At 41.1% G+C, this 24891-nt stretch overlaps 1 protein-coding gene across 2 annotated transcripts in view; it reads left to right on the forward strand.

Moving 5' to 3' along the window:
• The window catches only part of LOC101711183 (maltase-glucoamylase), a 211954-nt gene that overhangs the window by 111545 nt on the left and 75518 nt on the right, over window positions 1-24891 (forward strand). For both annotated transcript variants that reach the window (XM_087205928.1, XM_087205929.1), the window contains 21 exons: window positions 3147-3299; window positions 3606-3806; window positions 5543-5697; window positions 7108-7276; window positions 7569-7665; window positions 8551-8663; window positions 9708-9833; window positions 11144-11272; window positions 11534-11644; window positions 11932-11994; window positions 14693-14827; window positions 15293-15380; window positions 16302-16440; window positions 17406-17539; window positions 17686-17720; window positions 17814-17930; window positions 18287-18435; window positions 19005-19089; window positions 19887-19943; window positions 21456-21580; window positions 24322-24410. In XM_087205928.1, coding sequence (XP_087062054.1) covers window positions 3147-3299; window positions 3606-3806; window positions 5543-5697; window positions 7108-7276; window positions 7569-7665; window positions 8551-8663; window positions 9708-9833; window positions 11144-11272; window positions 11534-11644; window positions 11932-11994; window positions 14693-14827; window positions 15293-15380; window positions 16302-16440; window positions 17406-17539; window positions 17686-17720; window positions 17814-17930; window positions 18287-18435; window positions 19005-19089; window positions 19887-19943; window positions 21456-21580; window positions 24322-24410 — 2470 coding nt within the window. The remainder of the gene's footprint in view (window positions 1-3146; window positions 3300-3605; window positions 3807-5542; window positions 5698-7107; window positions 7277-7568; window positions 7666-8550; window positions 8664-9707; window positions 9834-11143; window positions 11273-11533; window positions 11645-11931; window positions 11995-14692; window positions 14828-15292; window positions 15381-16301; window positions 16441-17405; window positions 17540-17685; window positions 17721-17813; window positions 17931-18286; window positions 18436-19004; window positions 19090-19886; window positions 19944-21455; window positions 21581-24321; window positions 24411-24891) is intronic.

Raw genomic sequence — 24891 nt, forward strand, 5'->3', positions numbered from 1 at the left:
TCTACCTCAAACTGATGGAAGCCATCTATGAAAAACCAACAGCCAATATCATACTAAATGGTCAAAAACTGAAATCCTTCACACTCAAATCAGGAACAAGACAAGGATGTCCACTATCACCACTCTTGTTCAATATAGTTTTGGAAACATTAGCCATGGCAATTAGGCAAGAGAAAGAAATAAAAGGAATAAAGATAGGAAATGAAGAAGTCAAATTGTCATTATTTGCAGATGACATGATACTCTATATAGAAGACCCCAAGAACTCCACCAAAAGTCTTCTAGACTTAATAACCAAATTCAGTCAAGTAGCTGGTTACAAGGTCAACACACACAAATCAATAGCTTTCCTCTACACCAATGACAGACTCACTGAGAGAGAAATAGGGCAAATAATTCCTTTCACAATAGCATCCAAAAAACTGAAATCCCTAGGAATCAACCTAATGAAAGAAATCAAAGACCTCTGAAAACGATAGCACTCTGAAAAGAGAGATTGAAGATGATATCAGAAAATAGACAGATATCCCCTGCTCCTGGGTAGGAAGGATTAATATAGTGAAAATGGCCATACTTCCAAAACTGCTATATAGATTTAATGCAATTCCAATTGAGATCCCAGCAGCATACTTCATAGACCTCAAGAAAGCAATCCAAAACTTCATTTGGAATAAGAAGAGACCCAGAATAGCAAAAGCAATTCTAGGTAACAGAGACATGGCAGAGGGAATGACAATCCCCAACCTGCAACTATACTACAAAGCTACTGTGAAAAAAACCAGCATGGTACTGGCAAAGAAACAGACCTGAGGACCAGTGGAACAGATTAGAAGATGCAGAAACAACACCAGGCACACTCAGCCATCTCATCTTTGACAAAGGAGCCAAACACCCTCACTGGAGGAAAGATAGCCTCTTTAATAAATGGTGCTGGAAAAATTGGATTTCAAATTGCCAAAGATTAAAACTAGACCTATATCTCTCACCATGCACTAAACTAAAATCGAAATGGATTAAAGATCTAAATATTGAAATAGAAATGCTGAACCAGTTGGAACAGAGGTTAGGTAGAACTCTCGAAGACATTGGTGTAGGAAAAGATTTTATGAACAAAACGTCAGTTGCCCCTGAACTAGCACAAACAATCAACAAATGGGATCTCTTCTTATTAAAAAGCTTCTGCACAGCAAGAGAAACCACCAGCAGTGTGAAGAGACAACCCACAATGTGGGAAAAAATCTTTACCTGCTACTCCTCAAAGGTCTACTATCTTGAATCTATAAAGAACTTTAAAAGATCAGACCTCCCAAATTTAAAGACCCAATCCAAAAATGGGCATCTGAAATGAACAGACATTTCTCAGACAAGCAAGTAGAAATAGCAAATAAATACATGAAAAAATGTTCAACATCACTCGTCATTTGAGAGATGCAAATGAAAACAATGCTGAGATTCCACCTCACTCCAGAAAGAATGGCTGCTGTCATGAAATCAACCAATAACAAATGCTGGCGGGGCTGTGGGGAAAGAGGAACCCTGCTCCACTGCTGATGGGAGTGTAGACTGGTGCAACCACTGTGGAAATCAGTATGGAGATACCTCAAAGCACTAGGTCTGGAAGTCCCATTTGACCCCTCTATTCCACTGCTGGGGATCTTCCCCAAAGAAATAAGAGAATCATACTACAGTGATATATGTGCACCCATGTTCATAGCAGCACAGTTTGTGATAGCTAAAACTTGGAAACAGCCCAAATTCCCATCAACTGGTGACTGGATAAAGAAAATGTGGGTTTTTTTTTCTAAAATGGAGTACTCCTCAGCCATAAAAAATGAGAAATTAGAGACATTTATAGCTAAGTGGATGCACATTGAGGTAGTGAAATAAATAGGACACACAGGTATAAATACCGAATAGTTTCTCTGGTGTGAGAAACTGAAAGTGTAAATAAGGACTAAAATGTATAATAGGTAATGTGAAATAGGAAAAAAAGGGGCAAAGTGGAAGTAGGTGGGAGGGGTAGGGGAAAGGAAAGAAGGGTATGGAATTAATATGAGAAAATGGAAAAATAGGAACAAAATCTTTGTAAATAGGGAGGAATGGAAGGGTTGAAGGCAGGGCTGGGCAAGGGTGAAAAATAAGAACGAAGAGAGATTATGGAAAAGTGCAAATTTCCAATGATGAATGTCATTATATCGTATACCTAAAATGTATCAATGATTAGAAGGAATAATTGATAATGCAAAATAGGAAGAAAATGTCCAAAGGGTGGGGGTAGTGGGAGGGGCAGGGGAAAGGAAAGAAGGGAAAGGAAAAATGATGAGAAATGGAAAAAATGGAAATAAAGTCTTTGTAAATAGGGAAGGTTGGAGGGGGTGAAGGAAGGGCTAGGAATGGAGAAAAAATAAGAACCAAGATGCATCATGTAAAGGTACAATTCCCAATGAGAAATGTAATTGTGTTATATACCTACAATGTACCAATAAAAGAATTTAAGAAAAAAAAAAGAAGAGGTAAACATAAAACAATACTCTGTGCAAAAATGTGAAATATTTGAAGTTGTGAGGAATCAAGAAAGATTTCCAATATTTAATATCTGGGCTTGGGGAAGTAAAGAAGCTGGAAGTTAGAAATAAAAGCAAATGTTATGATTTATATAACTTTCCAGTTTTTCAGTTGATAACAAACCCAAAGAATTTTAACAATTTGTCTAAGATTCCATACCAAAATAGGAATCAGACCACAGTCATACGATTCTGATATGTTGTTCCACCAAAGCAGACCAACAGAGACATTGGTTTGGGAAGTGAAGGGAAAGAAGATAAGCTCAGTTTGGGAGGAGCTGACTAAAAAAAGAAGGATAAGGGGAGACAAGAAAGGCAAAAAAAGGGGTGATCATAATGGCTTTTATTTGACCCACTTCATACTACAATGTATTGTACAACTTTTGACAGAGCAGTGACATTTACTGTGTTGCCACTGAACAGTCTCTACACAGCTCTGTTCATCTATAAGTTATAGCAACATATTAATTGGATTTGTGAGAGTCTACTATCATTTCCATTTGTTTTATTTTTTAAAAGTTTCAGATTTTGCAAGGCTTTTGTCCTGAGGCTGAATTTCTTGTGACCTCTCTATTCTTACAGGTTGCCATTATCTCAGAAATTAATCTTGTCCTGGGAGACACATACACGGTGGAGTGGAGCACAAACGTAAGGGACAGAGAAAAAATAGACTGTTACCCCGATGAGCATGGCCTTTCTGAAGCAAACTGCACTGCCCGTGGCTGTGTCTATGAAGTAAGCATGAGATGGTGTAATACTCACTAAAATCCTCTACTCTTAATCTACAGTTTCACCTATCTATTTACAATCCAGAGAAAGAAAGGGCTTGCATAGGAACCTGATCTGGGTGTGAGAGTAGTTACCCTGTTTTTAATAAGTGTTTTCTTCGGAGATCAATAATTTAAATTTTGCCACTACCATGTGATACCTAAGTAAAAAATGTGAGATGATGACTTTATCTCCATGTAAATTGCCTTTTCCAACAGTATTTGTTAACTCTGGGACCCTGTGCTAATCTGTGATATTGACTTGTAATTTCAGGAATCCAGTTCACCTGGGGTCCCTTTTTGCTATTTTGTCAACGAGTTGTACTCTGTCAGCAACGTTCAGTATGACTCACAGGGGGCCAGCGCTGACATCTCCTTAAAGTCTCCTCTTTATGCCTATGCCTTCCCCTCCACCCCTGTGAACCCCCTCCGCCTGCAAGTGACCTACCATAAGGATGAAATGCTGCAGTTTAAGGTAAACTCGGTATATACTAGGTACTGACACAGCCCTTTTTGCTCCCACTATGTTTTTTTTTTATTTTTTTATTTTTTTAGTACTGAAGATTAAACCCAGAGCCTTTCCACGGACCTACATCTGTATCTCTCTCTTTTTTTTTTTTTTCCGGCACCAGGGATTGAACTCAGCACCTTGTGCTTGTCAGGCTGGCACAGTGCCACTGAGATATATCTCCGGCCCTATATCCCATTTTTTATATTTTAATTTTAAGATGGGGTCATGCAAAATCATTCAGTTACCTAGACTGGGCTTGAACTTTTGATCCTCTTGCCTCAACCTCCTAGAATGCTGAAATTACAGGACTTTGCAACCACAGCCAGCCAGTTTGCTCTTAAATTCTGTGCTGCAGTAGACTAGATCATTATCCCAATCCAAAGAACTGTGAGAAAAGGTTAATAGAACAGTGTGATGTGTCCTAATTTGCATTTGAAGAGATTGTGGCGGCTACTCTCAGGAAAATAGTCAATAGAGAGAGAAATGGAGAGGGAAGTTAGGAGCCTTCCATTTGGGTAGGGCAGATGAGGAGGGATGGATGCTTTTATGTTTGTGTCCTCACCAGATCCAGGGCATGTGGTGGGCATGGTTTGAAATGAGTGAACTTGCTTGGCTTAACCTTAACTCTTGCTTACTCTGCCTCTTGATAAAGCTGTAGCTCACTTCCAAATATGTGGCTCTTTGCGAGCCTATTTTTATGCTCCCCTTTGTCTTACTTTTTTTTTTTTTTTTTTTTTCCAGAAGGACATAATCTTATTCCTACACTTGGTTAATGGCTACAAAACTTTAGTCTATATTTTTTTCAGTGTGTCAGTCTCCTAGAAACAGTGTTAGGTATTTTCTTCCCTATAATTTCCCAGCCCTTCTACATTTGATTACATATAATCAAATGTTGTGATTGTCTGTCTTTCACTTCAAATCAAAATACTAAATTTTTAAAATAATAATCGACTTAATCAGTTTAAGTCCCTGGTATCTATTGCAGTATCAAGCAGCTATATAGTGGTACATACCCAGTAAATTAATTTATTTACATTTTTCATCAAGGACATTAATTCAAGTAGTTCATAATTTTGGGGGGGGGAGTATTTTCCACTTCCAAATAGTTTTTAAGTGTTCACATATAGTCACATACCCACACACAAATATAAAGAATGTATTCATAATTACCACACTGATTTCTGAGTATATTTCAAGGTAGATCCAATATCAAAGTGAGAGTGTTATTACAGTAGAGGGCTTAAAGTGTGATACAACACATGTGTTTGAGATGTTAAGTCTAATGTCGTTCTTTGACATGCTAATTAAATTCCAGGTATCAGAGGAGATTATAGAAAACAAATAAACAAAAAAGATAGTATCCAGACTGTCAAAAATATCAAGATTCTGCTAGGATATATATATCATTGAAGAAAAGGCTTTTTAAAAAATAATCAACAATAACAGTTGTACATTTTCATAGTGTACAGTGTGATGTGTTGAGACTTTTATATATTGTAAACTGATCAACTTAGGATACTTAAGATTATTCATCACTTCAAATATCTCTCATTCCTTTAAAATGAGGACATTAAAAATCCTCACTTTAGCTAGTTTGAATTCTATGATACAGTATCATTAAATATAATCACCTCTGTATAATGAAAGAGCAGAATATTTCCTCCCACATAGCTTATCAAAATTCAATTTCTTCTCCCTAGATTTATGACCCCAACAATAATCGCTATGAAGTCCCAGTCCCTCTGAACATACCCGAGTTTCCATCCAGCACCTCTGAGGGTCGACTGTATGATGTCTTCATTAAGGAGAATCCATTTGGGATTGTGATTTGCCGGAAGGGTACAGGCACGGTAATGTAAGTGGCTCCTACTCTGATTTGGAATTGTTGGTCACCTACATTTTCCTTGCCAGTCACTGTCCTTGGATATATCCTGGCTCAAAGTATGACATTGTTCATTTCTAGATCCATGAATAAGTTATTTCATTCAGGTCTCTTCTTTTGAGAAGTTTTTTGCAGCCCAAGAATAATTGCTGAGGCAGTTACATGTTCGTGGGAATTCATCTAACTAATGTTTATAGGGTGTCTTCTCTGTCTTATATACTGTTTTATACTGTGGTTAGGACTGAAGAAGACTTTCTTCTCATGACATCAATGATAATTTAAATTGTAAGATAAAGAGGATGTTGAGATAGTGATTCCTACCTTGTAGGAAGAAGAGTAGATTAATCGAGAGTTATCAGAGATTTCTGCTTTCGATATTGTGGTCCTCTGTGGTCTCTAAAGAGGTGACATTTGAAATAACACTGAGATGTGGAGAAGGACGCATACACATGAGCTTTGGGGGAAGGGAAAGAGTAGTTTAGATGAAGGAAATAGTAAATGTATAGGCCACAAAAAAGAGGAAAAGGCATGTCCAGTAATGGAAGGGTGCAATGTAATACCCGAGAAAGTGAGAAGTGGGCATGAAGCTGGGATGTTAAATGGGTTCAGATCAGCAGCCTCAAAGAGTTCATACAGTGTTTTCATTAGAAGCCACTGAAGAGGGTGAAGGAAGGGGCGGGGAATGGGGAAAAAATAACCAAGATACATCATGTAAAGGTACAAGATCCCGACGATGAATGTAACTGTATTGTATACCTAAAATGTACCAATAAACTTAATGGAGAAAACAAAACAAAAACCAAATGCCGGCAAGATTTTGGGGGAAAAGGAACCCTCATATGTTGTTGATTGAAATGTGAACAGGTGCAAAAACTATGGAAATCAGTACAGAGATTCTTCAAAAACTTAAAAATAGAAGTTCCATTCAACCCAGATATACCTCTTCCGGGTATCTTCCTGAAAGAATTAACAACATCATATTACAATGAAAAAAAAAAAAAGAAGAAGAAGCCACTGAAGAATGTAATAGAGGAATGAAATGATTTCTCTTAGAAATATCACTCAGCATGCATGGGAATGGAGTGAGGGCAGAAGGAGGGCTAGTGTGGAGGGTGGCAGATGAGATGGGTAGTGATTGAGTTTGGTACCGTGGGCAAACAGTGAAAGGCGACAGTGATAGAGAAAGTAGAAGAAGGCTGACTGTTGGCTTTCAGCAAGGATGTCTGTGATTACTTTGGCCGTGTAGACTTTGTGTTACATTTGGAAGATGAACAGGGTCTGGTGGTAGAGGGAATCAGGAATTCTGTTGTCCTTGGAAAATCAGCTGCTCAAACCCAATAGGAAAGCTGAAGTTCTTCCCAAATCTACCTTTTCATTTTACAGTTGGGACTCTCAGCTCCTGGGCTTCACCTTCAATGACATGTTCCTCCGCATCTCCACCCGCCTGCCTTCCTCCTACATCTATGGTTTTGGGGAAATGGAGCACAGAACCTTTAGGAGAAACCTGAACTGGCACACATGGGGCATGTTTTCCCGGGACCAGCCCCCCGGGGTAAGCATGCAGTGGTGCAGCGGGTAAGACAGGGTAAGATGCAGTGGCTCTGCATCTCTACCTCTGTCTACCTACCCTGTGTGTGCTTTGTGCTTCATCTTCCCAGGCTCAACATGGGTTATCACACTGTGCTCCTAGACAAGTGGGCCCATTTGCAGGCACCTTTTTATCCCGTGTTTACCTTATTTCTCAGAGAAAACCAAGACCCATCTTAATAAAAATATTTGTTGAATTTTTTTGATTACTTACAATGTGTTCTAACCTCCCTTCTCTTCTCCCCCATGGCTCTCAGTACAAGATGAATTCCTATGGTGTCCACCCCTACTACATGGGACTCGAGGAGGACGGCAGTGCCCACAGTGTGCTCCTGCTGAACAGTAATGCCATGGGTAGGATGATGCCAGCACTCCCTTTCTTTTTGTATGCCCGTTATGCTTGAGTAATGTTAGAATGTGTGTGACTAGGCTGCATTCAGAGATAAAATATTCATCGTGTTTGGAGTGATTTTTGTCTTCCAGTTTAATATTCTCTACATTTCATTCAAGTAATATGTAATAACAGGATAACTGAACTCTGAATTTGGCAAAAGCCACGTGAAAAAAGAAAATAACACCTCAGATATTCTTCAGGTCAGCTACTAGGAACGGCTGTCTAAATGAATTAGTTGTGAATCTATGGGTCACAGCACTCACTCTACCTGTAGGAAGTGTGAATAAGATGTGTGATATGAAGGAGAAAAATCAGGGTGTTTGGAAGCATCATGTAGTAAAAACTGGTGAAATGGGAATAAATTGAGTTAATACTATTTTATGACTGCTGGTCTCATGGTTTTGACAGTGTATTATGATGGTTCAATAAAATGCCCTCAATGTGGAAAGCTGGGTGAAATGTACACGGAAACTCTCAGGAATATTTCTGCAACTTCTTGTGTGCCTTACATTTTTCTGATATAAAAGTTATAATAATTGAAATGAAGTAGAATGACAAAACATGATAAAATACTAAGGCCCCCCCAAAGAGGAAACGTCCAGGGGTGGGAGCTATGGACTAGCACTTCTGCAATTCTTGCAGAATATGTGCCCTTAATCCTCTAAAGTGGAAAAGAGAGACAGTAGGGTTGTGAAGGGTAATTCTTCCCCATGAAGGTTTCAACCTTGGTTGCCGTCTTTCTATCTTTTCAGATGTGATGTTCCAAAAGGAGACAGTATGTATGTCAAGGCTAATTCCTCACCTTGAAAGTTTCCAACTTTATTGGCACTTTCCTATCTTTTCAGATGTGACATTCCAGCCCATGCCTGCCCTGACATACCGCACCACAGGGGGAATTCTGGACTTTTATGTGTTCTTGGGCCCAACTCCGGAGCTTGTCACTCAGCAGTACACTGAGGTGGGAGAGAATTCTTTTGCTTATCACGTATTCATTCAGCTCATTCTGTATTCAAAAACCAGCATTCACTTGTGTAAATTTTGCTTGACAAGTGGAGTTGTTGGTCATTCTCAGAGACAGGTGATACTGATGGACAAGAAATACATTGCCACGACCATTACCTTCGTAGCCTCTCTGATTATTGCAGTGTGACTTCAGGAGGCATGGTACCAGTAGTAGTGGTAAGACTAGTGTTAGGATGGTTGGTTAGGGTGATAGTGCTTTTGGTGAAGGTGGGTTATAGGGATGGTAATGCTGATGATAGCAGCTCTAATGGTGTGGGTGGGATTGGTTGTGGGGATTGTGATCTTGATTGTGGTCAGGGTGTGGGTGGTGTTGGTGAAAGAATGGTGATAATGATGGCGCTGATGGTGTTGACTGTGAGTGTTTCTGTTCTGGTTCTGGTGGCGATGGTGACGGGGTGACTGAAGGTAAAGTCGAATGTTGTGTTTGTGGTGGTGATGGGACTCCAGGTGATGTTTGTGAGGGGAGGAGGTAACGGTATCAGATTTGGCACCAGTTATATAACTTTCCGTGTTGTTTATCTTTTACTTGTTGCATCTCAGAGCATTACTGCACATATTAGCTTATTCTGTCTTCATAAAGACACGAGGAGGCAGACACTACCGTTACTCCCTTTTACAGGTGAAGAAACAGAAGCACAAATCTGTCCCTCTCTTTGCCCAAGGTCACACAGCTAGCCTGACATGGAGCCTGTTTGCTAATCCAGGCATATTTTCTCAGAATTCCATGCTCCTAACGATAGGCCAAATCTAGGAATCAGAGTAAAACCAAATTTTCCCCAATTCCCAGATAATGAGCTCCAGTTTAGCAGTTTTCTCCAGGCATTTTGATAGCTGAGGAGCTCTTTGTCTCTTCAGTTTATCTCGGGATTTGTACTCGTTGACTGCCTCTCTCGGGGCACTTGAGAAATATGTTTATTACTGCATATACAGCTTAAATCTGGCTTCTCCCACAAGGACTAGTACTCTGTCTATTTTCTAGATGATTGGCCGGCCTGTGATGGTGCCTTACTGGTCCCTGGGGTTCCAGCTGTGTCGCTATGGATACGAGAATGACACTGAGATCGCCAACCTGTATGATGCCATGGTGGCCGCCCAGATCCCCTACGTACGTAAAGCACGTTGTGTACTGGTTCTGTGACCTTGTAGCCAACTCATTCATCTCCATATGTGGATTTGTTTGTTGGACTTTTGTGAAGTTGTATGAAGACTCAGAGTTCTTCCTCACATAATGCCACATGATGGGTCACCCCCACACTGTAATGCAGGTGAGGCCTTGTCCCCTCTTAAGAAGGATGATGCAAGGCTCTTTGTGTTATATCATGCTTCCTTCCTTTTCCTTTACATGGCTCCATAAATGTTGTCAAAAAGTCCTCGATTCCATAAGAATAAAATATCCCTTAGCGAATGAGCCCTGGTGGCTGATTCCAGCTCTGTGTGAGTCTGAGGTAGAAAGAGCACCACTTTGAAGCCAGCCTGGGCAACTTCTCAAGATCCTTCCTCAAAATAGCATAATAAAAAACGCCAAGGATGTAGCCTAGCATTAAACCACTTGCCTGGCTGGTGTGAGATCCTATATTCAAACATCAATACTGAAATCAAAACAAAAACAAAAACAAAAAACAAAGAGCAAATAGACAACAGAAGACCTCTGAAACAGTTATTTTGGTTAATTAAAAAGAATGACTCCAAATGACATCAGACCATTTCAGGTGGAGACATGTTCTTAGTACCAGCGCTTTGCCGGTATGCCACTGCATTTTATCTGTGCTGGTCTCCTCACTGCCTGAATGTTGGGATTCCCATAGGAGTTTGCAAAAGAGTTTTGGGACAACGATCAGAAATGATCACATTCATACTAAATTAATCTACTCACTTTTCTGTGGTTGATAATAGTTTCATTAATAGAAAATTTGCCATGCAATAAAAATTAATGAGAGAATTGCTTGATTACTCCCAAGAAAGGCCATTCCAAAGTAATTACAAGCTTCTGGTTTGGTTTTTAGAAATTTATCATCCATATTGTATTATTAGTCAATATTTCCCATTATATTTTCTGACCACAGATCACTATGATCGTAGTTCTGGCCTCCTAGGGTAATCAATATCCCATCTTATATTTAGAGATTACAAAGCCAGTTTCTCATTCAGAATAATTATTTATCCTCATCATAGACCTTCTATATAGGAATTATATTTTATTTTTTGCTAATTTAGACTATTTCCACTTTCTGAATGAACATTTGAAAAAAATTAGATGAGTCTTCCAGGAGCCATACCAAACACGTGCATAGGTGGGATTTGAAAAAATCTGAAAGACATCTTTGAACTTCACCATCAATAGTGGATGGTTGTTCCCATCTGGAACTGGTTGCACCACCCTCCTCAGCCCCTCGGTTTCCCTGTGTCCTCCCACAGGACGTTCAGTACTCAGACATCGACTACATGGAGCGTCAGCTGGACTTCACCCTCAGCCCCAAGTTTTCTGGTTTTCCAGCCCTGATCGATCGTATGAAGGCTCACGGGATGCGGGTCATCCTCATTCTGGTAAGTCCATAAGTGAACGTGATTAGTTTTGTTTGTGAACTGGCTGGGCTTTGGTGGAGAACACATCATGCTGTTTTTACTTTACCTTTACAAGAAGAGAAATTTGAAGCACAGCAAGAATTGTATTTCCTGGGATTCACAGATACATTACAGTTCAGATGGAAACTAGGGGCACCTGTCTCAAAACTTACCCTTCTTTCTTCCCCCTTTCATTCCCTGGCTGTGGTTTTCCCACCTGACTCATGTTTGCTTTGCTTTTAGGACCCAGGCATTTCTGGCAATGAGACCCAGCCCTACCCTGCCTTCACTCGGGGCGTGGATGATGACATCTTCATCAAGTTCCCAAATGATGGAGGCATAGTCTGGGGAAAGGTATGATCCAAGGGGTGATCCACCAGTCCCCAGCTTGGGGGAGCCTCTTACACAGTGTTGGTGTGTTTGTGCATTTTGTTTATTGACCTGTTCTAGTACTTCCCATTTTTCAGCTGACATCTATGAATATAACTAAGGATTTTTGTGGAATCCACTGTTCTTAAAATGAATCCTACATGATCATCAAACTATTATTAGCCCTTGAGCAATGGCTTCTATTTTCTTAGAAAGTAGTATATATGTAAAGTTGTGTGGTGCATTGGTGTTGATCATTTGTCTCTCCACAGGTGTGGCCTGATTATCCTGATGTGTTTGTTAACAACTCTTTAGAGTGGGAAAATCAAGTGGAGGTAAAAGGCTCTTTATGGATGTTGGGTGAGGTCATGGTTGTCAGAACAGGGTACTGAACACGTCTTACATGGACATGCAGAGGGAGAAAACTTCTGGCCTTGGTGTCAGCTGTCTGTCAACCGCTTTACGTGAAGTAATAAGTTTCTTCCACTGGCAATGTCGATTTAAGACTCAGAGAGCTAAAATCCTCATCGATGATTTTTGGTGACACAATGATGATTTTTAACTCAAAGCTGTCAGATTCCAAAAGCCTGTACAATTTCCACTTGATACCTCCAGAGAATGCTATCTTTCCTCTGAATTTTTGAACTTCCTGTTGTTGTTGCCTCAGGTATCTCTTTAAAATGGTTTCTAACCTTTGTCTTTGGTGATGTGGTCTCTTTCTCTGTACATCTTCTTTTCATGGACAGTCTTCTCCATCTTCACACTTTGAAGTCCTGCCTTTCCCACCCATCCCATCTTTAGTCCCTCATATTGCTTTTACCTCTCGTTTTCCAGCAATATGATTGAAAATTTGCTCTCTCATGGGACAGTAGATTCAGGTATTCCCTGCTTTTAGACCTATATTTCCCCCATGTTTCATTAGGCATTTGTTGCTTCGATGAATACATGATGTCTTACCAGTTCTGGAAGCTTTGGCCCCTTCTTGTGGCCACGATGTGTATCCAGAAAACCGATGTGCCCTTTTTGATTTGGTATCAATGGTTCTGATGATATCTGTGAGCAAGGATCACTGATCGGGAGGGGGACACTCTTGGAGAGGAAGGACCTCACCTTGTCTCTTTAGCTCTTCTTCTACAATGATTATTTTTTCTTGACAGGAATTTTAGCAGGACATGTGTAGTCTGTACGACCTCTATGGAGGAGCTAGAATGTTGGAGAAAAGGCCTCTTTCCTGGGACACTTGTTATTGTATCATTTCAGTGACTCCATGTGGCATTTCGTGGACAGTGAGCAGTGATGCATATAGGTCTGAGTTTAGGGGATTCTTCACAAGGAATTATTTTTCCTACAATCCCCTTCACTGAGGAGTCGTAATAGATTTTGGCATACATTATAATTACAACTATTTATAGTATTAAGACTTGATTGATGAGGCTGGTGAAAATGTGGTTACTGGTATCTCCGTTTAGTAATACAGAAGATAGTACAAATGAAATAGCGAGCGAGAAAAGAAAAGAAAAGAAAAGAGCCAAGATGTCCACTAGGATATAAAGCCAACTTGTGAGTACAAGCCTTGGAAATGTAATGCAATAATTCTGAGGTGGAGCCGAGGAATTTCATTTTGGGAACATGCAGTGGATTGGGATACATAGTCCTGGAGACAGTCATGTAGATGGGCCTGTCACTGGTTTCGTATCAGGCAAAGTAAAAGGAGGTTGCAGTAAGACAAGAGTTGAATATAGAAAAGAGTGAGACAGCACCTTGGAAATGAAAGGACATTTTTTATTACATGGATATGGTTCAGTAGAATAGAATTGAGTGAAGTTAATAAACCATCGTTGGGTTAATGTTTCACTTGTATCTCACAGGGGATACAATTCTGAACTCTGACAAAGCTGATAATGACTGTTTATTCTAATCATCTACCCCTCTGCCCCGACATCCTGTTGTTCTGACCTTGCCTGATCTAGAGCTCCCTGTTTCTGGTGAAAAGTTCTCTTCGTGTGGTTCCGTGATTTTTACTTGCATTTCCCAACCAGAGGCATCCTAAGATTCCCAGTGATATGGCATCTGGCCCGCTCACTGTGAGCCAGATATATGCATATGGATCCATATCTGTTTTCTTCTCTGTGTTCCTGTTTTGTGTTTTACCTAGACATATCGGATCCCACTTGGTTTTTATGTATTGTAAGAACTGGAGTTCCCTTGAACCAGTGTCTTTTTTCTTCTGTTCCCCATAGAGATTTATAAATATTTGCTGCTGCTCAGTTGTGAGACTCCACAGTCAAACTTTGAGTATTATCATTTATTATGTCATGTGCTAAGCTAATTACTAGAGGGAATATAAAGGTCCATCACAAGAATGTAAGAAAAAGTCCTACCCCTCAAAAAGCTTACAGTATACTTTAGGAGTGATACCTTGGGTCCATTTTTCATGTTAAAATGATGACACTGCTTTTATGATTTGAGAGACAATAAGGAGCCGGAGAGGTTGAAACTTCCCTTTTAGTTCTCCCACTTAAATGAACACAGCAACAGTTTTGTGTGATTCTGAAACCATAGAGAATACACATGCACACTAATCCAATGTAGTCTTATCCTATAGCTTTTTCTCCCTGGACATGTTATTTCCACGTTTCTTCCTAATCTGGTACAGTGCATCTTTCTACTTAGAGTCTCTCCCTGGCTCCTGCCTTACCTTTGAGGTGAGCTTGGGAAATGTCAGGACAAAAGTTGAGGGTTGAGTATCTCAAGCATGACATAGTGCGTTCACGCTGTTGAATTTTACTACTCATAGTGATATTAAAACCAGTAATCCGTGGATATTTTCAAGATGCTTGCAGTTTTGTAATTTGTGCTTATTTCTTTTCTTTGCACTCAATGTTTTTCTAATAAGAACAATATATTATGGTGGCCTGTTCAGAATATCTTTCCCTATCTACAAGTCTTTGCGTGAGTTACGTTCTTAGTAAGTGTCTCTTGGGTGTCTAATATATTTGTTTGCCACAAATGAATTTCACTTTACTCTGACAGGAATACCGAGCTTATGTGGCCTTCCCCGACTTTTTCCGTAATTCAACTGTCCTGTGGTGGAAGAGGGAAATGCAGGAGCTCTACACCAATCCACAGAATCCAGAGAAGAGCTTGAAGTTTGACGGCATGTGGATTGTAAGTGTGTGCAGGTGTCCATGTACACAGGGATAGGTGTGTGTGGATCGGTCTTTGTGTGTCTTACCATGTAGGTCATTGCCATCTAGGCAAGAGAATAGTAGTCATCCAAGAAAGACGCTGCGCGTATCAGAATGCACTTCCCCAGTCGGGAGTGGAATCTGATGCCCTTCAAGCCTTGTCCCTTGCCTAAAGGTTCTGCTATCAAAACTATGGGGTGATTACTAGGATTTCCTTAGAAAATTGCTTTCCCTGAGAGAGAATTTTTGAAAATCCTAGTCACACAGGAGGGGTTAATTGAACTTTCTAGAAGTTCCAACCAGGAATTTTTGAACCTCCCTGAGCAACTATCTATAGGGATTATAGGATGCCAAATAATTTATTCCGTACAGTACTTCCCAGTTTCCAGATGGACAGACGTAACTATCTTTCAAAGTAAGCTATGCCTGTGTTTGACATTTCTAGGATATGAATGAACCAGCCAGCTTTGTGAATGGAGCTGTCCCTTCAGGTTGCCCAGATGCTAGTCTGAACCATCCTCCCTACATGCCACGTAAGGACCCTTGGCCTTCTACAGCTGTGGATCCATGGTTGGAAGGAGGGTGACTGTTGCAAGGGTCCAGGGATCACCCTGACCACTTCGGGCATGTCTTCATGGGTTCGGTTTTTGTGGGGATGGGAGACAAAAGCACTTTAAACACTTTTCCAACTCTGTGGGTGCACATTTCCGGAAGCCTTGGGTGAATTTATCTTTTGGATAGAAAACCCTTAACAGCAGCAATATGTCCAAAGGATGCTCACACACAGACGTTTTAGTTCTCTCTGGAGCTTTTTTTGTGGGGTGAGTGATTGTCTCTGTGAAGTGCCCTGCTTTCTACTTCCATTTTCAATTTCTTCCCGAAATTCTCTGATTTAGCGCATTTGCTCCTCCCTTTTCTGTAAGGCAGATTTATGCAAGCTGATATATTTCTTTTTTTGGTGATACTTCACCTTTGGGGATTCCTTTTGCCACCAATGGGTTTGAAGCAGTGCATCTCCTTGTCTCATGGACTTTGAAGTTGTGCGTATATCTTTTCCCCTAAAAACTATTCTTTCTATGAAATTTGTGACTTTTAATAAATTATACAAAGGTCCCAGTCTCAGCTTTATATACGTAAGAGACAGGTAACCTTCTCTTTCTCATAAACTTACATGAAATAGTGGGTGATTAGACTGGAAAAAATAGGTTAATATACTAGATATTCCATGCCATGAGTAAGTGTTTTAGAGCCCTGAGCTTTTACAGAAACGTCTGCTTTTCTAGTGAACTTGCTATTGAACAAACCTGCAGGTGCCACTGTAGCTCAGAGTCAAGCATTATTTTCCTGCTCGTGGGGAGCAGAAAAAAGAACCATGCCGAGGTCAAGTTAGTCTTAAGACCCAGAGTTCAGTCCCTTTAAGAGAGATCACATTTGTAAGTTTGTTTTCCCCACAGATTTGGTGGCCAGGGACAGGGGCCTAAGCAGCAAGACCCTGTGCATGGAGAGTGAGCAGATCCTCCCAGATGGCTCCAGAGTGCGTCACTACGATGTGCACAGCCTGTATGGATGGTCCCAGACCAGGCCCACCTACGAGTGAGTCGTCCTCTCCCTTTTCCAGTTGGCACAACCTATGGGGACATCCAGTGAGGGGCACAGGGTCCCCACTTTTCCTTTCATTCACCATTCTCAGGCTCAGGAAGAATTTATTTATAACCTCTAGTAAACATTAAACAAACACTCTTCAATCATACAGCCAAGCCCTAGAATCATAACTGGTGCAACCAACTGAAATAAAAAATGGTCCATCACAGAGAAGCTAGTGGTCCAGGTGGGGATACACAGCTAGGGACACCAGTGATCGCTGCACAGTGCAGCTGTCCTGGCATTAGTTAGTAGTCTTTAAAGTGGTGTGGATGCTAGGCACCTCTCTGTTACCTCAAAAGGCAACCATCTCCATTGTTATTTTCCCCCATTCGTTTTGGATGGTCCATGAGTCTTCGGTTGAGTTAGCTTACTCTAATTTGTTTTCTGATTTTTTTGTTTTGTTTTGTTTGTCTTCTTTTGAGGCATGGTCTCACTATGTAGTTTGGACTGGCCTCAAACTAGCAGCAATCCTCATGCCTCAGGGTCTAGAGTGCTGGGATTAGAGGTGTGGGCCACCAGGCCTCACTAGCATTTTCTATTTTGTGAGGTCAATGGATAAGACAAATTATCTTAAGTAAAATCTTAAAAAGGAATTCACCTTGCTCCCCCTCAAGAATAGAAAACCAAGTCTTGAGTCAGTAAGTAGCAGATTTAGTGCTTGGTTACTATTTCAGGATGACCCAGTGGGTTTAGTATATATCGAGCTTCTTGTAAAACATTGAAAAGGCAGCACTGGTATTATTTTCTCCATCGCCTGCACAACCGTACCTAAGTTCCAGATTTCCACACTCTGACTAGTCATGTAGCAGACAGTTTGTTACCGTGCCCTAGCCACGGGGCCTCTAGTGGGGGGCGCTATAGCCTTTCTTCCCCTACTTTGGCCTCATTTCACCTCCTTGTCCCTCTCCAACCAGAGCTGTGCAGGAGGTGACAGGACAGCGAGGAATTGTCATCACCCGCTCCACATTCCCCTCTTCTGGCCGCTGGGCAGGACACTGGCTGGGAGACAACACGGCTGCGTGGGACCAGCTGAAGAAATCTATCATTGGTACCTGGGCCTGTTCCCAGGGCCTGTGCCGGCAGGGAGGGAGGTGGCCTCCTTGGGGAGGAGGAGGAGGAGGGGGAGGAGGAGGAGAAGGGGGAGGAGGAGGCAGGCCCCGATGCCTCCTGACACAGTTGTGGTTCTCATTGCAGGCATGATGGAGTTCAGCCTCTTTGGCATATCCTATGTAAGTGGCCTTCAGATCTCTCCTGACTGCTTCCAAGATGGTGGCATCTTTCAGAAATCACCAACCGCCTGGTTTTTTCCCGTCTTGTTTCAGACCGGGGCAGACATCTGTGGGTTCTTTCAAGATGCCGAATATGAGATGTGTGCTCGCTGGATGCAACTGGGGGCCTTTTACCCCTTCTCCAGGAACCACAACAGCATTGGCACCAGGGTAGGACCTCAGTGCTGCCTCACATATTTGACGTTACTTGAAATGCAACCTCCATCTTTGAGTGACTGTGAATGCTTTCTCTGGGGACATCTTCAAAATCATTATAGATGCTTGTTTTAGTTTGAGAAGAATTGTTCCAAACACTGTCTAAGAAGAATTTCTTATGAGGAAATTATATCAGGTTTTGTGTGTAAAATTTCAGTGACTCCCTTCAGTCTATTGCAAATATTCTGGGAGTCTCATCCATGATAATCTTTAGTGTGGCTGTGTGATGTGTTTTGAATAAACTTTCAGTGACCCCCCGAAGTCTCCCCCACTCACTAGACAGGCTCTGAACACTGGTATTCCTCCTTTAGAGACAAGACCCAGTGTCCTGGGATGCTGCCTTTGTGAACATTTCCAAAAGTGTGTTGGAGACCAGATACACCCTGTTGCCGTACCTCTATACCTTGATGCACAAGGCCCACACGGAGGGCATCACTGTCGTGAGACCTCTTCTCCATGAGTGAGTGTCCTGCTGGGACTCTGTTCACTAATGAATAAGTTATTCCATTCTATATGCTGGTAGTGGGTGCAAACAATCACTCCAAATTGAAGATACGGTATATTTTATCATAAGATCCTTAGGTAGAGATAATACTTTATACATTTAATAGGTCATTGAGGAAATGTTATTAATTGAGTATTGAAATATCTGAAAGCATACAAAATAACACAGCATAATTTCTTAGTAATTTGCCAATGCAAAGATTGCCCTTTGTTTTGTACCTGTTTGGTTCCATGGGCTTTGGCCTAAATGAGTTCAGCTAACCAAAGAAGGCACTTGTGAGCAGATGGAAGGCATTAGGACCAAACTGGTATGTAGAATATGGCATGGTGAGGAAAGGATTTTATACATTCAGAGGAACTTGACCTGTGGAGAGTGGGGTTGCATGTTCTTGGTGACACTAGGAAGTGAGAATGGCAGAGGATGTAGCTAAATTTATCACTCAGATTTGATCCCGAGGTATTTCCTCAGGGCCTGGGCTGCATCTTCTTGGGGCTCTGATTGCGACAACTTTGTTTTCCTTTTAGGTTTGTGTCAGACCGGGTGACCTGGGATGTAGATAGCCAGTTCCTGATGGGCCCTGCCCTGCTGGTCAGCCCTGTTCTGGAGCCTGTGAGTGTGGAGGGTGCTGATGGGTGGAGGATCCCAGCTGTGAGGTTGGGTGAACAGGAGGAGAAGAAGCCTGGTGCATGAAGTATCCTGAGTCATGGTTTCTTATTCTACCTTTGTCTCTTACTCTCCTGAGTAGATGTCTATGGTTTCAATGTTCTGACATCAACGTCCTCTACTATGAACTCAGCCTAACAATTCTGGTTAAGACAATCAGAAAAAAAAAACACTCAACCTTATGATGTATTTGAGAAAGTAACATTTGTCCATTAAGTAAAATAACAAGTACAGGGTCAGGTGGGGCAATCGTGTACAGTGTCCATTTCAATACACTATTGTCACCATTAAACCCAAATGTACTAGGAGAGCCTCCTGTAGCTGTGTGCATTTTTTTTTTTTGCTGCTGGTGAGCCCTCCCTTCCTTCATAACTGGCCTCAATTGTTATTTTATTACTTCCTCTGTGAATGATCAGCCATGTGCTGATGATACCATCTATTGACACCCTCCTTATCGTACCTACAACAAGTTCTGCCAGACTGAGCCCTAGGTGTTTTTCTTTTAGATAGGGTTTGGGCTAAGTGTATAAGCCAATGTTGATATTTTCCTCTGAAGTACTAGATCCTAAAGAGCCTTGTGAAAGCCACTTAATTTGGGTAGCCAAATTTCCCCTGGGTGAAAACAGGGAAGCAGGTGGGTCTCAGACAACCACTATTGTTTTAACTCCCTTCTGTTCATATTGATTCCTGTGTTCTAAAACACAGTGCCCACTGCCCCACACCTTTTTTGTGTTTAATTGCAGAACGCCAGAAATGTCAATGCATATTTCCCTGGAGCCCGCTGGTATGATTACTACACGGTAAGTTTTTCTTAACAATTATACAACTGAGGAAAGTGTACAAACAAATGTATTAGATGAACAGTCCTCGTGCCAAACTCTGGCTCTGGATCCACATGCCATATAGTCTTGCATGAATCACTTTAAACTTTATAACCTTGATTTGGAGTATGACCACCCATCCACATAAATGTTGTAAAATAGACATGAAGCTTCTCACTGAGGGCCTGGATTGTCATGGGTGTTGTGTACATGGGAGTCTATATCATTCCTTATAACATCACTATTCACAGTGTTGTATAGTGACAGAAGCTAGTAATCTCTTGACATTGTATTATTTTCTCTCCTGCTGTAAATTCCCAAGTACACAGATCATTTCCTCTCTTTTTATTAAATACTTTTTTCTATAACATAGATGTTCAAAGAAGAGTACTCTCATATAATAACCTAAGATTAGGGAACTACGAGGCAGGGTAGAGAAAAAAAGCACTCAGATTCTAACCAGTGCATATGCATGTACACATGAGGAGCCTACAGAAGCTGTGTTGTGTAGGTTCTGGTCTAGTGTCAGCCCTGTAGACCACCTGGAGAACAGGGTCATTGCAAGTAGCTTCATGGTGGTCTTGGTGGCACACAGGTGAGTCAGAATGTGATTCTTGGGGAAGAAAGAAATGGGGTGTCCTTACCCTCTAACCTTTCCTGTTCTGACTGTCTGAGTAGTAAAAAGTAGAGGATTTGAAATTCTGCAGTAAGACAAGAACAGAGCATCTGCAGTCCCAGTGATCCAAACAATTGCAGTCGGATTGGATGAATACTGGGCAAAGGCAATGGAAGTGGATTTCCTCCTCTTCTCTGTCTTATGGAGCCCTGGGTGTGTTTGTCTCTAATTCTTTGTTAGGCTAAGTCTCTCTTTAGGCTGATAATAGGTTAAGAATGCCAGGTACTTTCCAGTCTAGGCTCTGTGTGAAGAGAGAAACCAACTTTTTAAAAGTGAGCTTAGTCTTGGTCCTGAGAACGTTTGGCAACGTGTGGAGCTAATTTGAGTAGTCACATTGGAGTGGGGGGGTCAGGGATTGTTACTGGCATCTAGTATACAAACTCAGAAGATGCTGCTAAACATCAGAAAATCACAGAAAGTTCTCAAAGAATTGTCTTGGTGAAAAAGAAGGTTTAGGAATGGCATTGTGGAGAGCTCATCAGATGTCAACAAGAAGTGAATGAAGAATTTGTTCAATCTCCTGTAGCAGTGCTCTGTGACATAGAAACAGGCTGTGCAGTGAAGGTGGGCTGTGATTTATCCTAGCACCTCATGCAGTTTGTGCTATAGAATGCCCTGAAAGGTAAACCATTATAGTGGCAAAGCCAGATGTCACATAGCAGCAGAGTGTGTGCAGAAAGTTCCCAAACAGGTGTGTGATGAATGGTGAAGAACAGGCAGCAAGTTTAGAGAGGTAGATGAGATGTTTGCCAAATGCACTGATGAGGGAGGTGTGTGTTCCTGTCCTTCATGCTCTCCTTTTCTTCTGCATGCAGGGTGAGGACATTAATGCAAGGGGACAGTGGAAGGATTTGCCAGCCCCTCTGGACCACATTAATCTTCATGTGCGTGGGGGCTACATCCTGCCCCTGCAGGAGCCTGCGCTGAACACCAACTTAAGGTGAATGAAGGACCAGGGCTCTACCTTGCATAATGTTGAAGCACACTGGTTTGTAAAGAATGCCATGAATGCCTTAATTAACATTCTCAGATCCAAAACAATTTTACTAAAACTTATTTTTTTGAGTTTTTAATTTGTTTTTGTTTTCACTGTTTACAAAACTGTTTTTTTCCTATCCCCATCTGTTGAGGAGAAGATGCTAAAGACCATGGAAGCACCATGAAAGCTGCTGGGCAGCATGTGTGTGGGTGCATGCTGGGAAGAATCATCAAATTCTCTTACATGTCCCTTGGTCTCTTCTCATGAATCTTTTGATCTAGAGCTGGACCCAGATGGGTTTCCAGAGACACAAATTCCCCTTCTTAACCCCTCTCAATTTCACAAACACACTGACAGCCAGAATAGTTAGCTTTCATGGTTTACCAGGCCTGTTGTGATTTTAGCACTGAAATGGTCATACCTTGAGAAAAATCTCACTTCCAGTCACATAGCATCAGCTGGTCTTTCTAGCTGCCTTGGGCAGACACCCATCCATGCTTCTCCCCTATTGCCTCTCTCATTCTCTTTCTCAAATTCTTTCAGCAATGAGAGTGCTGCGTCTTCAAAAGTTCTGGTCATTTTAGAATATATTTTGTTCCTTAGTGGAGTTTCACTGTTACAGTTCTATGTGCCTCCTTGTGACCTTATCTAGAAGAATTAGTTGAAATCATTTAAGTCCAGTAGGAAAAGATTTATTCTTATACTTGAGCACAAGGGAAGTCTCTTGAAATAGTTGGGAAACGAGTTCATGGTGTTCCCATTTCCTCCTCGCAGCCTTGGGTGCAGGCCTTTGTTTTTGTCATCACATACAAAGCAAGGGAGAGGGCAGTGCCTCTGCAAAGGCTTCTCATGGTTCTTCTGTGTAGCAGGTGTCATTAGCATCTTAATTCTCCACCTAGGACCAAGCATTGTACTATGACAATGAAGCAAGGGTTACTTCAGGTCAACTATCTCTGTCCCCATGCTCTCGCTTAGGAAGAACTCCAAGCTCACCTTTTTTGGGGGGAAGAGGGTGAGAGCTTCACTTTTTCCTCCTCGGTAAACCGTTGATTGCCACAACTCTATTCTAACAGTTTGTGTCAGGGCTGCTGCTCCTCTCAGACCCTACTTTATATTTTAAGCCCCTTTGCCCCTGTGTCATTTCAGTCATGGTTATTTCATTCTCTGTGTTGAAAATTTTACTCTCTGAAGTCCCTAAGAGAAATATAAATCTATAGTCAGTTATTTTGACTGACTTTCATGGCAATTTGTTGCTTGTGTGTTTAGTGATATTTTGCTTTTCAAATGTAGTGATCATAAGGACCCAGAGGTGTGTCTCCTTCCTCAGAGGTGATTTGCCTTCTCTTTGGTTATAAACCAGTAGGACTCCTGCCAACTTAGTATCATATGAACTTCCTCATGGAGCCTGGCTTCACATGGGAATTGGAGTTTCAAGTTCTTTATCTTGGATTATCAGGTGTTGTGGCCCAATTCTAGCCTTATCAGGCATTTGAACCAGGGAAATTCCAAGTTTTGCTTAGTGTGCTCCCTTGTGAATTGAAACCAGTGTTTTGTTTTCCAGTTGCCATTGTGGATTCTTGGCTACAACCTTTATTTACTTGAAAGCCTAACAATTATTTTTTATAGAGATTTGTTGTAATTTATCTTGGATCAAATAATATATCAATTATATTGTGTGTCCTCCAGAGTATATCATCTACTGTATTTCTTGAAGTGCAATTCATGATTCCTGTAGTATCTTAAGTTTTATGTCACTTTTCAACTTCTGTTTTGATTATTTGGCAAATGTGTCAAATCTTTCTTAAAATATTGAAGGTAAAAGACATCAGCAGTTGCAATTTATTCCTCTTTGTATCTTCTGGACTTTTTTTAGCAATGACACCTCCAGATATGCAATGTGAATGAGAGTAGGTGATTTTATTGATAACTTAACCTGACTTGCATAGAGAAGTTTGAACTGTAGAAGACTGTAGCAGGAGACTTCAACCAGGAAGGGGCACAAGAGTAGGAGTTGGGAGGTAGTCCAGAGGAGTGGCCAAATAAGCAGATTCTCAAATGAAACTGCTTTCTTCCTCCCTCTTTCTTTAAATTCACTCATCATCCTTCTGGGTAGTGTTTTTGTTTTTGTATTATATTATAACTCATGTAATTAGATTTTCATTTTTGTCTTAAAACAAAATAATAATAAATAAGCAAATAAGGACGTTCTCAATGTATAGATAGGGCTTACTGCAGTTTTTTGCTTTGTGAGTAAACATGGTACTTAGGCAGGAAAAGTGGCTCTCCCTGATGGCAGCTGGCACTTCTTTTTTTTTTTATTTATTTTTATTTATTTTTGGCACTTCTGATGTGGAGATCATCACTAATATAACTGGACTACACCATTATCATCTAGATTTCTGTCTCATCCAGTTGCCTGTATTCCAAATAATAGTTGCAGCTGCAGTTTTATCGTAGTGATTGTGGAGATTTTTGTGCTTAAATTATTGGCTTCTACGTGGATGTTTATTGCAATGATTGGGCCTTTCTATCCTCTGACATTAACTGAAAAAGCAGCTCCTACCAACTTCCTCTTAAGGCCTAAAGGAAAGCAGAGCAGCCTGAATGCTAGTCATTTTTCCCATTTGAAATCGGTGGAGACATGGGGCAAAGTTCTTGGAGCCCCAAGTCTTTGTCTCTTGTGTGTATCTCATTTCCCATAGCCGGAAGAATCCTCTTGGTCTCCTCGTTGCCCTGGATGAGAACAAGGAAGCAAATGGGGAGCTCTTCTGGGATGATGGGGAATCAAAAGGTGAGTACTATGTGGGGAATCCCAAACCTTCCTCCTGACTCATTTGTTCCTCATGGCCTTTGGGCTATGGGAGATATCTCACTATGCCTAGCAGCAAAAGTCAGGCGAGTGAAGAGTTTTGTTCTGGTTTTCCTTAACAGTGATGCAGCAATAATAGATGAACCACAGATGGAAGGAAAACACATTTGTACTGGTCAAATTTTTCCCCTGGGCCATTTATCAATAATAAATTCTCTTTTATTTTTAATGTATCTTGGAAATATCTTCAAGACTGCTTCTGTAATTCTGTTGTAATGTAAGCAATTTGCCCAAAAAAATCTTCTGAACACATGTTGATGTGAAAAAAAGTCATCTTAAGCAGGCAGCAAACATATACTTTACCAGGGCATATGCATCTAGGCCTATTTTAGGCACATTTTTCTGTGTCTACTATGCTTAACAATTCTAGTGTAGCTTCAGAAAATAGATTCCCATGAGGCTT

This window comes from Heterocephalus glaber, unplaced genomic scaffold (genome assembly GCF_053883595.1).
Source record: "Heterocephalus glaber isolate CG9 unplaced genomic scaffold, H.glaber_assembly_v1.0 deba00000621, whole genome shotgun sequence".
In the NCBI taxonomy this organism is placed as follows: Eukaryota; Metazoa; Chordata; class Mammalia; order Rodentia; family Bathyergidae; genus Heterocephalus; species Heterocephalus glaber.